General features: G+C 34.1%; 1 protein-coding gene across 2 annotated transcripts; it reads right to left on the bottom strand.

Moving 5' to 3' along the window:
• Nucleotides 1-239: 239 nt before the first annotated feature.
• LOC115970388 (transcription factor SRM1) lies at nucleotides 240-7,338 on the bottom strand. Of its 2 annotated transcripts, none has more exons than XM_031090054.1 (3): nucleotides 7,256-7,338; nucleotides 4,683-5,466; nucleotides 240-1,133 (listed from the first exon to the last, which is right to left on the bottom strand). In XM_031090054.1, the coding sequence occupies exons 2-3, from the start codon at nucleotides 5,066-5,068 to the stop codon at nucleotides 629-631; spliced, it is 891 nt and encodes a 296-aa protein (XP_030945914.1). In that variant the 5' UTR covers nucleotides 5,069-5,466; nucleotides 7,256-7,338; the 3' UTR covers nucleotides 240-628. The 2 variants fall into 2 exon arrangements, with proteins under 2 accessions (XP_030945914.1, XP_030945961.1); XM_031090101.1 differs by lacking the exon at nucleotides 7,256-7,338 and adding an exon at nucleotides 5,617-6,211.
• Between the last annotated feature and the right edge of the window lie 9,319 nt (nucleotides 7,339-16,657).

Below are 16,657 nucleotides of genomic sequence, written 5' to 3'. Positions count from 1 at the left end.
AAGAAAGAAAGAAATGCAGCCATTTCAAGAACTGCAGCCCTATGGTCTATACCCATTTGAGTAGCCATTACAGAACAAATATATACACAAATTTAACTCCTAATGTATTACAGAGGCAAGTTGTTTTGTATTCTTCTGTCAACAATTACAACGGATAATCACAAGAGAACATTCATGTTAATATACTGAACCAACTGCCAAGACACCCTAAGTTCAAATAAATAAATCAGAGAGGATGGTTGATATAGCAAAGCCTGGTGGTTTAGATATGCTACTCAAAAGTAGTAAAAGATATAAATGGTTCTTTACATCTTGTGCCATAGAACTTAAATACCAACTACTTCTAAAGACTAATAATTGAGCTTAAAATCTTTATAAGAGAGCAAACTAGAACTATCCTAATTTTAAACACTGCCAACTCTTCCAAAGTCGCCTATACACAAATTCAGGTAATCTACCCATATGGCTTATTTAGAATGGATACAAAAATAGATAAATGACAAACATTAAACAACTTGTGCTGAATAAGCAAAAATGTTCAGGCTCTGATCTAAAGGATTCCAATAACCCAACAAGAGCACAAGCAATAGTCTTCTGTCCTGCATTCATGTTGCAACTAAATTGCAGATTACCTATGTGCAGATGTGTGAGGCATTGGATATGCCATTGTAGCCATGTTCATTGGTGCCCCAGAAACCATAGCTCCAGGAACAGGTGCTCTGACACCATATGCCATATGTGCTGTTGTAGGAAGATTTACCGGTGTACCAACTGCTGAGACAAGGGGTCCTCCTATTGGCTGACCTATGGTTGGAGTGCCATACATGCCAACACCAGGGGGTCCAGATGGTGGCTGAGGGGGTTGTTTGGTTGATTTGCCAGAGGAACCTCCTGCAGGACTACCATTTGTTTGACCAGTAATTGGTCCTTGGGGTGCAGAAATATCTCCATTGCCAACACTAGTGATGTCATGAATGCTCGATCGCCTCCTATCTTTGTTCATTGAGTTCAAACGAATGAAGTACTTTTGTGCATGGCTTGCCACCTGTGTAGGTGTTCTCGTTACCACAAAGTTTCGTGATATACTTCGCCAGTCGCCTTTCCCATATTTGTCCAAACCAAGAAGAAATAACCTGATTGTTGAAAGGATACAAAAATTAGAATTTGTATTAAAAGAATAATATTACAACATTAGATCTGAAAAATGTGTGGTGTACAAAAGTGCAATAGATGTTACATTAGTATCTTCAACACTGATATATCCCTCTTTAGTCTTTACAATGATTAACCATTGTTTAATCAAGGTACCATCCTTTTTTTGATAAGTATAATCAAGATACCATCTTAAGACCATAGTTCCTCAATTTGTACGTCACAACACAATTATGAAAGTCCACACTGACCACACATACACACACAGTGGATTTATAGAGGCTGAATTGCAATACGCAAACACAGACAAGAAAGTGGCTGTGGGTTACATCAGGTTAAAATATGGGCAGAATTACTACAACACAAAGTAATTGGTTTAGGCAGATACTGTTTTTTATCAGTATGAATGGCCTCTGTTCTAAGAACTTTTCCCATGAAGACCAAACCATGTACCATCTGATATCCTCCACAACTGAACTTTAACTGACTGGCAACCTCAAAAAGAAATGCACTACATGAAATACTCAGTTCAGCGATAAAAAGACTGTAGAACTTCAGCGAATTTTAATCCAAATAGAGAGTAATGCAAACATTGTGGGAGGTAAACAAAGGACACTGATGACAGGAGAGGGTGTAAAAGAATTAACCAGAAAATGTCAGTCAAACAAAAGTTACAAATTGATTAAATCTGGGGACAATATCCATTCCAGTCTAAAGAAAATGAATGGTGATGGCCAATGAATGAGGAGGTGACGTTTGGGTTAAAGCCCATTGGCAAGTAAATCCTACGGTTCGCAAAAGAACCTAGAAGCTAAAGGCAATTTTTATTAATAATAAAAAGTAAGGTTGTCTTATGATAATGACATAATCTTCTTTCTATTAGAAGACAAAACCTAAACCCCCAAAAATTTTAACGACCTTTGATTCAGACTAATCATAACCATACTTTTTCTTTTTCTTTTTAAATCAATAAGGAAGTAAAAATTTCATTGAACAGAAAAAAGATAAAGCAGTAGACAGAAAGTATACTAAAGAAAACAGAAACAGAGAAAATAAATATATAAAGGGACAGCAAATCAGAACCACAATCCTGTGGAGGAGAGAAAGCCTGGTTCCAGACAAACAGGTCACTCACTAATCGCGTTTTGAGCTTGGCAACCAAAGAATCTTTGTCTTCAAAAACACAAAAATTCCTCTCTCCAATTAAGCCACATCAAGCAAGATGGAAATGTATCCACATAACCAGCCTGCCCTTTTTAACAGAAATACCAGTCCAACTAATTGTAACCATACATAATTAAAACAAACCAAAAGAGAATCAACTATCCTAGAATAATCTAAATACACCCAACTGCTATATACCACATTATGTACTCATGCTAATACAGTAACCTGCTCAGTGACATGAATTATTTTAGCTTGCCAACCTGCATCAAACATTCAGCTCAACTAAATTCCTACTTGGAATCTTGGATGATTATTATATCTGCTTATGATGAAAATTGCTAAAGCAAATTGTGGCTCCAAAGCAAATGATGGATGTACTTGGAATTCAATTTCTTAGACTTTAAATGGCTTAAGGTTCATATACAAATCAAGATGTGAAGGGGAACAATCCATCGAATTCTTGTTCTGATTTTCCCATCACCTATTGAATAGGCTACTACTCAAACAGATATTGCACTATATTTTGTTAGTACCAATTGGATCATTGAAGGGATTATAAAAAATATATATATATGGTGCTCCACATAGCACCATGGCCAAATAAAGTGTTTATCACAGCTATCACCAATATTCAGTGCATTTCTGCATTCATTATGGACAGCGCCATGGATTCAGACATGGTGAATAAAAGGATTGTTTTTTAAAATAAGTAACGGGTGTTATTGAGATATAGAGGTATACAGCCCAAGTACACAAGAAGTATACAATAGAAGCACCCACATTTAATCAAAGTGAATATTAAGAGTGAGATCATGTTTTACCAAGGCCTTCCTTTCCATTTCAATAGGGAATTGTTATTCCTCTGCAGTTGCTATTACTGTGATTTTATAAAACAAAGGAGCAACTTGAGAAAACAGGGAACCTAGGTAAAGGTCTATGAGATGCGTGCAGGTAAAAATAGAGAACATAAATAATCAATGCACACTCAAACAGCATATTTTACAGTTCACCCAAAACAATGGCTAAATCCATAGAATTGTAATGATTACAAAAGGAGTTAAAGAGTCATCAGCATATATATATCGCCCCACTGCTCGGGCTACACACGTATAAAATTATAACAATGAGCCTAGGACGTCTACAAACACCAATTTTGTTCAATCCAAGGCCAGTCAAACCCCTGGCATAACCAACACAGCAGATCAGACACCACACACATCCTATCACAACTAATCATGATGAAATCACTTTTACAGTGTTTTTACAGAAATCAGTGCATACTTCATGGGACAGTCAATTGTGTAACCTTGAATTTGCATATTTACTCAGATAACTAACTACACATCAGCCACATCTACAAGTTACAAACCAAACTAAAGTGGAATTTCCCTCAGCCAAAGGAAGAAAGAGATGCGCACTATACACATGTAATCATGTTGTCAGCTAAAACTTGACTGCAAATAACTCTAACCAACTATATAAAGGTTGACTAACTGTCTCAAGCCCACTTACCCTTGAAGCCCTTTTACACCTTTGAAGGTACATCTCAAAAAATTACATCATTCAAACCTAAATTTTGGACGCAGCATAGCTTGAGATTATGGGAAAGTACCAAGAATATATGTTTCTGGTAGTATGGTTACTTAATAAGAGAGAAATAAAATCTGAAGCCTATCTCATCAGCAACTATCTAAAGGTTTGATGGGATTAACATGTTTAAGAGGAATCGTTACTATTGAATAAAAGCACAATTCTAAATTAAGCCACATCATCAACAAAGCAGCATAAAAACATGGTCAAATACCATGTTTACACTTGAGATGAATACAAAAGAGACCTTGACTTGAACACCTTTTTCTTTTGCGTTAAATAACTTGAACACATGATTAGCATTGGAATCCCCTTTCAGGCCATACTACTACAGCATACTAGTGAACTTGAAAATTGATTATTTTTGGGAAAAAATCATAAGATTAGCATAAAAGGCCTCAGCAACAATACTTCAATAAAGGAAGCTGTGCAGAAAATTGAAGCTCACTATAAGTCCATAACTAAACTACTTACAGTCATCAGAGTCAAAATGTTTTGTAAAATTTATACTCAGAAAAGACTTGTGCTTATAAAGCAGTGCTGTGTACAAGATTCCACACCAGAAAATACAACTGAGCTCAGCAGCACACTATTGAAGTATAAAAGCACAAAAACACAATAATCACTAAAGTAATGCAACAGTAACCAATCTTTAGTTCTTAAACTTGGATACTTATCAGAAAGAAAAGTTCTCAACCATATTAGATACTTTTGAGGGTTCCACCTATGAATATATACAGGGCCAGAAAATAAATACATGAAAACAAAGATACCTGTGTTCATCTTCTGTCCACGCAATTCCTTTACGGCGTTCCTGATCTGACTTTGATACCTTACTTCCATGATTAGACTCACTGTTATAGTGCCCCAAATGGCCACCCTTCTTACCCGTTCCTTCGTCACCGCCATGGCTTGTTGAACCCTCTGAAGTAGAATTATAGGCAGGCAGAGGCACACAGCCAGATTCAATCTGGTTAAGATCATCAACAAGAAGCTCATAGTGATGTTTAATCTCTTCTAGGGTTTTCCCAGGTACATCAGCTGCAATTTTCTCCCACCGATCTGAAGCATCTTCAGAATAAGTTGCCAGGGCATTCTCAAATGCCTTATCTTGCTCTCTAGTCCACTCGGAGCTACTACCAGCCTCGTCCACAGTCATCTAGCTTTTCTTTCTATGTTTTTTTTTTTAATCCACTATCCAGAATTGAAGCCACAGGAAGAAGAGGGAAAAGAAATACACCAAAGCTACTGTTTACTGTTTAGTCTAGGCTAAACCCATCTCCAAAACCATGAACTTTCTAGAGTTCCTCTTGGAAATCAGATCTGAATTACTCTTATAGTAGGCTTTCAATACAAAAACTTTGATGGTGAGCTAAAATTATGGGATGCAGATATTTCAGACTACAGAGGTAAGCAAAGAAACAGACCCAGAAATCGCCAGTGAAACGGAAGCAGAGTTCGCCTCCAATAAAAATCACAAAACTCAGTGAGGTATGTGAAGAGTTCAATGGTGATTTGCTCCACAATTCAAGACTTGGACTTTAGTGAATAGCTGACCTATTGATGAATGAAAAGGCAACGTAGCTCAGTTAGACTGTGAGAAATATCTGAAAACCATAAAAATGAAAGATGCAATAAATGGCAATTTTAAACGAGGGGTGAAAATAGAAATTAATGCAAACGGTGAATTCAATGGATGGTAAATACCAAATAGGGTTTTGGATTGTGAAATATGAAATAGACCATAGAGAAACAAAACAAAGAAGAAATCCCCAGAAGATTATAATTGATGAGAAAGAGCATTCAAGTTGCCAAAATAAAAATCCAGTAACCGAAAGCTTCACTGAAAACAACAGCTTTAACAGCACAGGCCCACAAAACTTTTATCCTTCTTCTAGAACCCTTTATATTACCGTTTAAAGCTCAAGTTTACAGATTACACTATATCCTTCATATACTTTGCTTCCTCTAGCTATTAACACATACAGTAAAACCAACATAAACTACATATCAACTCCTCAAATAGCTAACAACACAAGTCATAAAAATTTAAACTTTCTTTCATCAAAGCAAAAAGATTGAACTTTCTTAACAGAGATGGAATGAGAATGCCAGAAACCAATGTAAAGCTAGGTCCTAACATCAAACAGATTACCAAAAAAATGAAAATTTCAAACAAAAATTAAAATCCAACTAGAAACTGTAACTTATAGAGTAAAGGGTGTCCTATTTTAATCACACTCCTGATTCTGAGATGTTGGATCCTAACTAGTTTTAGGAAAATCCCATCTCAAAATTCTAACCCTTTTTTTAAGTCAAAAAAAGACAAACAGTAAAACCCACTAAAGGAGTTGGGGGTTATATACCGTATGTGTTGGAAAATACTGACTCAGTGATTCCTGAGATTTTAAAGTTAAACCCTTGATTTGAAATACCCACGTCAGAATATGTACCTTTTCACTCAATGTTTAACCCTCAAACAGTAAATTGGGGGGGCAAAAAACCAACAAAAATTACTTAAGATTCAAAGTACACCACTATCTGGACTCTGACAGTTTAACCAACAATCATAAGCCTTTATCTTTCAGATTCTGCTAAAGGGACTGTATTAACAGGAAAGTAAAAAACCTAAGTTAGGATTGAGTGTGCTAAACCTTACTCCACCCCTTTTCTCTGATAAAAATAACCCCAAGTTTACTTCTTTTTTTAAACAAAGAAAGACTTCTAATTTAGAAACTTCTCTGATTGTGTATGTTTTAGACTACAAATTGACAAAAACACTGAACATATATAAAATAAAGCAGAATTATGAGCCTAATAAGAACAAATTAGGAGCATTCCAGAATCCAGTAAATTAAAAACAACAAAACAAAAAGACCCATTTGAAAAATAAATAAATAACAAAATTATGGTGTAAACAAAAGGAGTCTAAAATGGGGTGAATTACAAGGGGTAGACATAGAAATTATGGGTGATGTTGATGGTTTATCCTGAAATACACACAAAAGGAGGTGCAAAGGATGGGTCAATTGGTCCCATCACCACCAACTACTTTGCTACACATAGGACAGCTGGGATTGAAAAAGGCCTCAACCCCAAGTTGCAAAAACCCACTGACTCTGCAATACCCATTAATATCTGACAGATAACACACCAAGAGAGAGAAGAACCCAACAAAGAAGTAAAAAAAAAACTGCAATCTAATCTTTCTTTTTATCCAAACAAACAAAAACAATTACATAAGATGTCAGAAAATGAGATAACTATGAACAGTTGCAGAGAAAAAAACAAAAAAAAATATAAGAAAAATAAAAAAAGAGCATCATGGGTGAATGAGAATCATCACCTTTTGCGTTATTTCTGGAACAGGACGATAGAAAATCATGCAAAAGTTTCAATCTTTTGCCACTGCTGGCGTTGTTTCAGTTCTTAGACTGTTGCACAAAAAAGAGTCAAAAGACTATCTATATATATTTATATTATATATATATATATTTGTTATATATCCAAATATCAGGGACAGGCCTGCCCTGTCACCAATTTGGGTTCTACCATTATTAAAATTTACTGTCCTTTTTCGTCTTTCCTTTTATTTTTAGGATAATATTGATATTTCTAAACTTTTTTCTTTAAAAAAATTAAGAGTATTATATATTATAATATCTATTTATCTGTTCTTTTTCTCTTAAATTTTTTTTTTTTAATATTAAGTATTTTAACAAACACAAAAAATAAAGGGAGAAGGTTTTAAAGAATATTAGCTTAGGTAAGTTGTGCAATAAGTTAGCCATGCAATGATCTAGTTGCATTGAAATGTTCTAACAATTTTTTATTTTGTATTTTAAGAAAATAATTGCCTGCAAAAGTTCAATAAACATATGATTTTTTTATGTAAAATATAATTTTATAATTAAGATAATTATTAATAAATAAGCATTTATTATGATTGTATTTTTATATGTAGACTTCCAATTCTAGCATTGTATACTTTTTTTGTTATATAATATCATAATTATGGTAATTATTTATTGACATTTATTATAACTGTATTTTGGCTAAATTATGTATTTGGTCCTTTAACATTTACAATATATGTCATTTTGGCCCTTAACAATTTAATTATGTCAATTTAGCCTCTAATATTTTGATATTATGTCTAAATAGTATATGTCAATAAGTGATGAATACAAAATAATAATGTGACTAACAGTTTTATCCAAATATTATTATTTTTTTGTCATCTAAGTTGCCAAGTAGATTTCCATATATTTTTTATTTAAAAATTAATAAAGCTAAACTTAACGCAAACTAAAATCACCGACACATTTGTTATTTCATATAATTGGTTCTATAGACTATCAAAAAAAATTGGCTCTATAGATTCTTCTAACAGTTTGTATTATGATAATTTTAATCACATATTTTTTTAATCTAATTTTTTTACTTAATCTTCGCATCACATAAACACACTACCAACTAATATAAAATAAAACATTTCTCTTAAAAACAAAAAAAAACAAAAGGTGCTCCTAATTCATAAAATCCCTAATCCTAGTGGGACAAGAATTTTGTTTCACCCTTTAACACACCTTTATATTCTTGTAAAAAAAGAAAAGAAAAAAAAAACTAAAACACACTTTTATCACTATTTTGTATGCAGGTGGGGCCACTGAATATGCCTTTCTAAGATTTATTTATTTATTTATATAAAAAAAATTTATCTAATAAGTTTCCTCCTTTATTACTTTTGTAATCATTAATTTTACACTGTTTCCCTTTTGATATTTTTTTTAAAATATGGTAATTGGTCAACAACTGAATATTTGAATTAGTGCAAGTTGCCACGCGCTGAAGTGAACGTAAAGATTAATGTATTGCTACGTCAGCACAACATCAAACTTCACGGACTAACAATTAACAAAAGCACATGATCCGCTTGTGGTTGTGAAAATTATTATGGCCCATCCCCTTTTTTTTCGCAATTAATTCTCCTCCCACAACAGGATTTCTATGACCCCAATTCCTTTTTTGTCTTTTCCTTCTTCCCTTTTTTCTTTTTTCTTTTTTTTAACAAAAAATAAATAAAGAAAGGTGAATTATGTGACTTTCCTATCTGGATGTAATTATAATAGCATTTCACTCTCTCTCGAGCGAGATCCCATACTTCTAGTCTATGAAAAACTTACTTGTTATTCTTAGATCGTTTGGGATAAAGATGAAATAGAGGTGTCAATTCGGGTTAGTGTGTTGGGTTCATGTCATGTCGAGGTAGGGGTATTCAACTAAATGGCTCAACCCTAACCCGACCTATTTAATAATCATGTCATGATCCTTCAATCTTAACCCGACCTGTTAATAAAGCAGGTTGACCTGACCCAACCCATTTGACACGCTTAATAAACAAGTCGTGTTGGGTTGACACGAATGTAACACAATTCATTTCAATCTGCATAATATTAAATATAACATCTATCTAGAAATAATTTTTTTTACATTCTAAAAAGTAGTGCATACACTTCAAGTTTTCAACCCACATTCAAAATAATATAGTTTAACAAAAATATAATATTCATCTAGAAATAGGTTTTTTACACTTCAAAAGAAGTGCATACACTTCAACTCAAATTCAAAATAACAAAGTTTAACAAAAATAAAATAACATAGTTCAACAAAAATATAATATCCTTGGAACTCGCCAAATGCTAAGTATCAATATTGAAAGAATTTGAGCAAACAGTAGACTAATCCTGACTATGACCACGATTACCATCCATAGATTCTTTGTTAATGTCCAATTCATAACATCTTCCAAAAGCTCATCCAATTTCATTTGTGCAAGTTCTATGCCGAAAAAAAAAAAGTATCAGTAGTTCTAGGGTCCGTAAAGTTTCAATTTCCAATTATATTCTTTGTAAATTTTTGTAATTACTCACTTTTCTTTTTAAATTTAAAATATATGTTAGATATAAAAGGTATTTGACAAATTTAAAATAAAATAAATATTTATTTGTTATATGAGTTAAACGGGTTGTATTAAATGAGTCATTCCGAGTTGATACAAATAAATTGACTTGTTAAACGTGTCTATTTTGAGTTACGCTGGTTGACCCGCTTATGACACGTTTCTTATTGTGTCACTTTCGGGTTGACCTATTTATGATCCAAACTCATTAAGGCCCAACCCTAACCCGAAAAAACCCGTTTCGGGTTCGTGGGCTAAGTTGAACATTGACACCCCTAAGATGAAATATGAAGAATACCAACCATGATTTTAAAAAGGGGACCAGGGGCAAAACCGGATTTGCCTCCAGTTCCTAGTTTTTGACCGATTTTTTCGAGTTTGACCAGTTTTTTTGGTTTTTACCCAGTTTTTGGCATTTCTTAAGACCGAATTAGCCTTCAATTCCTGGTTCAACCGTTTGGACCGGCCAATCCAATCTGATTTTTAAAACCATGATACCAACATACAGTTAGTTGTTGAAACTCGAACCTAAGTCTTAAAACTTGTTAGCCCGATATCTAACCAACTAGGCCACCCGAATGTTGGTTTTTTGTCTAATTTTTTAGTAGTACATTTTATTGTCATCATTTTCAAGAATTGAAATGGAGAAAAAAAAGTTGGTTTAGAAGATGGAGATGTTTCTACTTTCTACCATTTCTTTTTTTGTGTTTTAAATTTTAACAAGTTTATTAAAGATACAAAACTTTTCACAATTTTTTTTTCATAATGGTTGAATTGATATGTTGTGACTCGTGATTGATAATTTGGTACTAATAAACATATTTCCAGTGGTGAAAGCATGTGTAACTTTGTGCTTTTGTTTGTTATATTAGGGGTGTGCATGGGTCGAGTAGGGTCGGGTTGAGAAGTTTTTTCAACCCAACCCAATATGGTGGGTTAAAAAAAACCAACCCAACCTTACTCAGACCAGGGGTTCAATCCAACCCAACCCACGTGGATCGGGTTGGGTCGATTTGACCCATGGGTTGGACAAATTTTTTTTTTTCTTCATTATTATTATTAAATTGGCCTTAGAACAAAACCACTACAAATAAAAGCAAATTTATAACTAAATAATTATGAGCATAACACCAAACAAACACAAACTATATAAGAAAAACTTAGGATTTGGGTTTTATTTAGGAAGAGGGGCAAAAAAATAAATAACAAAATTATATAATATATATATTTATAATTTAAAAATATATTAAATATAAGTGGGTCTGGTTGGGTTAGACGGGTTTGTAAATCTGATGACCCAAACCCAACCTGAACCACTGTAAAAATAAAAATAAAATAAAATAAATTCATGACCCAACCCAACCCATCATCTCTTAAAAATCGACCCAACCCAGTAAGTTGGGTTAAGTCGGGTTGGTTTTGGCTAGTTGGCAAGTTCATTGCACACCCCTAGTAATATACAGTGCCGGCTCAATGGGTGAGCTAAATAGGCAACCGCCTAAGGCCCCCAATGAAAAAAGACCCCTAAATTTTTACCAATAGAGATATTCCTATACCAATAGAAGTATTAATTAAGCCCTAAATATTCATCAAAAAATAAAAAGTTGTTGTTTTTTATCAAAGAAAAACTAGTTAAAGAAAATATTTTCATTGGATGGGTCAATCATTTAATCTCTCACACATAAATGTTAAAAGAACTCATTAATCTTACACTAGTAAATAAATTTATACTCAAATTCTATTTAGAAATATCAAATATATAACTTTATTAAAATTTTCAATCATAATTTTTTAGTATTTGGTTACTTCATTCAATGAATAGTGTTTATTTTAGTTGTATGGTCATTCAATAATGCGATGGGTTCGTTTTATTTTGTAATTTTTTTTTTCTAAAAAAATAGATTTTAAATGAAAAAAAAAACAAAAATTATATAAATATTCTATTAATATTCAAAATATAAGAATAGACCTCACTTGAAGTTGTCGCCTTAGGCCCCACAATACCTTGAGCCGACCCTGGTAATATATAGCTTTAACTCTTCCTTTTTTATCTGTGTTCAAGAATTTTAGGTCCTATTAAGAGCTTTTAAGATCAGCTTCCCACACCACCATGCACCCTTGACTCGATAGTCACTCCACAAGTATTAAATACTTGTGGGGTGTGAGAGATAAGAGTTGGAGTTCAGGTCTTCAAGATAGAATTTTACACACATATACACTTAGATTAGGTAAGAGTAGAATTTCTATCCTATCTAAAAAAAAAAAAATCAGCTTCCCACAAACCCTTACACATGGCACATGCATTGCTAATGATAGATTTTTTATTATGAAAATAAATAAGAATTATCAATCATGTACTTAAGATAATGGAAGTCACATAATCCAACGATAGGTCCACAAAATTGAAAATACACAAAAAGGGAAACTTTAAGCTTCTAGTTATACAGATTTTTTGTTCACAAAACACACAATCCCACTTCCAAGCTAAATCGAGCAACCCCAGTCTCCAGAAGGAACAACATTTAACAAAGACCTTATCACCACCCCACCACTCTAGTGCTTGTGGAGAAGCTAGCCCAAAGATTGTTTGACAGGCCTATGAGCTATGGCCCATGGTAAAACAATCATTGGAAGCTAGAAAATGTTGGGCTTCTGAATGCAATATATATAAATTTTTGTTTCAAAACTCAAAATTATATAAATCCAAACCGGCACAATTATGTAATAGTCTAATAATGTACTCTGGGGTCTAGTTCTATTTGAAATAGGATGCCAAAATTACAATAACAAGGCCACGCCCATACAATTGGGCCTTCACCATGTGGGCTGGACCAAGGTGTTTTATACGCCTGAACAACATTTTCTTACAATTAAAGTGTAATGTAATTACTCCTCAGGCTAATGTTCATATTTTTCTTTTTAAGTAATATGGACATTTTGAGGACAATAAGACTTTACTTTGTCTTGAGTCCCTTGCACAGTTGCACCATTGTTGACATAGAACTTACCTTCACAAGATGTGATAGAATGAGTTGGAAAATAGTTTATTTTTTTATTTTTATTTTTTTGAGAATGAAAGACATGAACTTTATTAACTAAAGCAAGCCAAATCAGCTTATACAAGATGCTAAATGCATGGTGGAATATCTTCCATCCACACTAAAAAATCTAGTATACTAATAGTATGTCTAGCCAGACTATGTGCTACAAAATTGCCTTCTCTTTTTGTATAAGAGTAAAGCATTTTGTCAAATTTTTGGAAAACATTTTGATATTCTCCAATAAAAGGCCTGAAGGAGATAAAGGATACTCAAACTCTTTCAATGCTTTGATGACAGCCATAGAGTCCCCCTCAAGGATAGCTCACCTTACGCCCAACTCGCTTGCAAAAACTAAGGTTGTTGCTGCTACCACTGCTTCAATCTCCATTACACTGTAAGCTTGGGACAAACGCTTAGTACAAGAGCCTAAAACCAACCCATTTTCATTCTTGACCACCACGCCTATCCTTGATTTATTTTCCTTTGAGAATACCTCACCATCAAAATTTATTTTAACCAAGTTCACTAGAGGAGGTAGCCATTTTGTTTGTAGATGGTGACCACGAGGCTCAACTTGTGATTCAGTGTCCGATAACCTGGAGTGGTATTCAGTCAAAGAAATTCGTCATACCTCAACAATCTGGTGAAGCATTGTGGCAGGTGCTCGGACCCAAACCTGATTGCGCTAGTGCCAGATTGACCAGACCGTAAATGCGAAGAGCTCGAGTTGTTTCCCTTCTTCAACTATCCATGACACCAACTGCTTAAAATCGACGAAACCAACTTGACTTCTAAAATCCCACAAGGTTTGATCATCCCACACAAGATCGATCTCTAAGCAAGACCACAACGCATGCAATGGACTTTCAGTATCAATTCTGCATCTGTCACATATTGGGTTGGTGATGATAGTTCTTTTCACCAAAAGCTTACTTCATCAGCATGGCATTACAACAGGCCCTCCACATAAAATTCTTCACCTTTTGGGGCACACGCATAGCCCAAATAGCTATCCACAAATTTTTATCTCGAAGCGGTGGTACCTGGGGTAAGTCTAACCGTTCTACTTCTTCCTTAAGGAATCTATAGCCTGATTTACTGCTGTACTCGCCATTGCTCAAAAAAGGCCAATAAAGAACACCCTCTGTTACCTTCTTGCTTGGTGGGATTTTTTATCAGCTCCGCATCTTCCTTCATGAAAAGTCCATCCACCAGGTCCGTGTGCCATTGTCTTGTGCTAGGATCAATGAGGCAACTCACCATGATGTGTTCAAAGTCCTCAATAGGGCATGTAGGCAGGTATGGAGGATTTTTTCTTGATAGCCGCCCATGCTGCCATATATTTACTTTCTCACCATTCCCAATCCTCCATCTTGAGCCCTTTTTGATGACTTCCCTTCCTACTAAAATACTCTTCCAAGCATAAGACCCTATTCTTGAAACAGAAGCCTCCATGTTTGTAGTATTGGGGAAAAAACGTGCCTTGAATACCTTGTAGAAGAGAGAGTGTTTATTGTGCAAAAATCTCCAAGCTTGTTTTGCTAACAAGGAGTCATTAAACATAGCTAAGTCTCTAAATCCTATTATGCCGACTTTGTCATCTCTTCCCACTTCACCCAATGCACTTTCCTCCTATCACCTTGTTGTCCCCACCAAAATATCTTTATTAACACTTCAAATTCATTGCACAAACCAATGGGTATTTTAAAACATCCCATGGTGTAGGTTGGAATAGCTTGAAATGACTGCCTTCAACAGTACCTCACTACCAGCTTGAGATAGTAATTTCTCTTCTCACCCTTGCAACTTCCTCCACACTCTTTCCTTAATGTAGCTAAAGCTCGCTTTTTTTTTTTTTTTTCACAAGAGAAGGGAGCACCAAATATCTCTCATATTGCATAATTTCTGAAACACCCAAAGCCACCTTGATTTCATGCTTCACATCAATGGAAGTGTTTTTGCTAAAAAATAGTGATGTCTTGCTCCTATTAACCTTTTGTCCCAAAGCCACCTCATACATATTCAAAATTTCTAAAACCTTGCCACATTCTTCCATAGTTGCCTTGCAAAAGAGTAGACTATCATCTGCAAAGAGCAGATGGGTTAGTTTAGGTCCTCTCCTACAAAGAGAAAACCCATGAATATCACCATTACATGTTACTCACTTAATAAGCCCATTCAACCCTTCCGTACAAACCTTGTCACCTATGCAGTCTGTTTGCCAAGTAGGACTTTTCTATTAGTGAGTTGACAGTAAGGACCAAAATGGATGTGATTTTATGTTTTCAAGGAATAACATAGGCCCAAATCAAATTAGGAATCAAAATGAGATTATGTCCAAAATGTAGGAACCAAAAGTATATTTTTGACAATAAATATAAAGAGATGGTTCTGTCTAGACCTTTCTCTCTCAAGTCACAATATACTTTCTTGTCATTGTTTTCTTTTCTTTCTTTTTCTTTCTTTTTTTCCTCAATAAAATATAACTTTCTCTAAAGGAAAAAATAAGTTGAACCCATAGTTTAGGCAAGAAATTATTCTTTCTTTTTTATCTGAACGTCTCTCGTAAGTCTTTTATCTCTCTCTCTTCGTAACATGTGAATGCTCTGACCTAAAAAAAAAAAAAAACTAAAAAAACTAAACAAAACTTTTTAGACAACATAAAATGTCACAATTTATTCTACAACTGTCCACATGTCAAATTATAAGTAATGAAAAAAAAGTGATGGATACATATGAAAATGACAGATAATGAATTAAACTCTAACACGTAGAATAGTTGTGGCAAAAACTATAAGAGTCCATACAGTGGAAGAATAATATTACATTAACAAGTTAAAAATTGTTGTAATAATAACTTAAAAATAGTAAATTATTGTATCATCAATAATTGGTTGCAATAACTTATAATTATCAGTTACAATAGAGCCTTTAATACCTAAAAGTATTAAATGAAGAAATCTTTGCAATAACTTTATACTAGTTATTGTTGCAATTTATTGCAACAAAAATTTCGAGTTGATCTTTTATTGCAACGAAGCTATCATTTTTATTGCAACGAAGCTATCATTACAATAACTTAATATCAATTATTTTACAATATTGTAATGACGATTATGAAGTTGCAATGAATATATCATTGCAATAACCTGATATCAATTATTTTATAATTTATTGCAATGACAAAAGTGAAATAATTATTTATTACAATCGAGAGATGGATGATTAGGGATTGGGATGCGTCTTCTACTGTATGGAAAACTTCAAGTTGGAAGAATCCATGTTGCGTGTTGTTGCAAAATTCTTGGAACATAAAAAAACATGTCTTTCGCTTCAATTGGTTTGAGATGTGCCCCATGGTGGAGAAATTTGGCATCATCACGGGTAAAAAAAAATGAGGAACGTCCTATTCTTGGTTTACCACTTTGATCCTAAAAAAAATTCTCTGCAAATATTTGAGCCACCCTTTGCAAGATATGGAGGAGGTGGTTGATAAAGACTTCATTTTCGATCTAGAACTTCTGATAGTCCTGTATTGGAAATACCATTACCTTTCAGACACTGTCTTGGGTCTATGAGAGTGGTGATCTTAATAGCTTTCTTTTTCGTGAGTGACCTAGCACCAATGATCCTTGCTGAAACTTTGATGGGGCTCGATAAAGTGGCCAAAGGAGAAACCCAAGACTTTAAGGGAAGTCCTTTGCTGTTGCAGGTAAGTCTCTAATGTTTTCAATCTTACGAGCTC

The sequence above is a fragment of the Quercus lobata genome, chromosome 1 (assembly GCF_001633185.2).
Source record: "Quercus lobata isolate SW786 chromosome 1, ValleyOak3.0 Primary Assembly, whole genome shotgun sequence".
Taxonomy (NCBI): Eukaryota; Viridiplantae; Streptophyta; class Magnoliopsida; order Fagales; family Fagaceae; genus Quercus; species Quercus lobata.
The sequence above is the reverse complement of the archived record's forward strand: the minus strand, read 5'-3'. Positions and strand labels throughout refer to the sequence as shown.

Coding starts and splice junctions, on each gene's coding strand:
- LOC115970388 (XM_031090054.1), bottom strand. CDS start 5,068: ATGACTGTGGACGAGGCTGGTAGTAGCTCCGAGTGGACTAGAGAGCAA. Junction 1,134..4,682: donor TGGACAGAAGATGAACACAG/GTATCTTTGTTT, acceptor TTCAACAATCAG/GTTATTTCTTCTTGGTTTGG.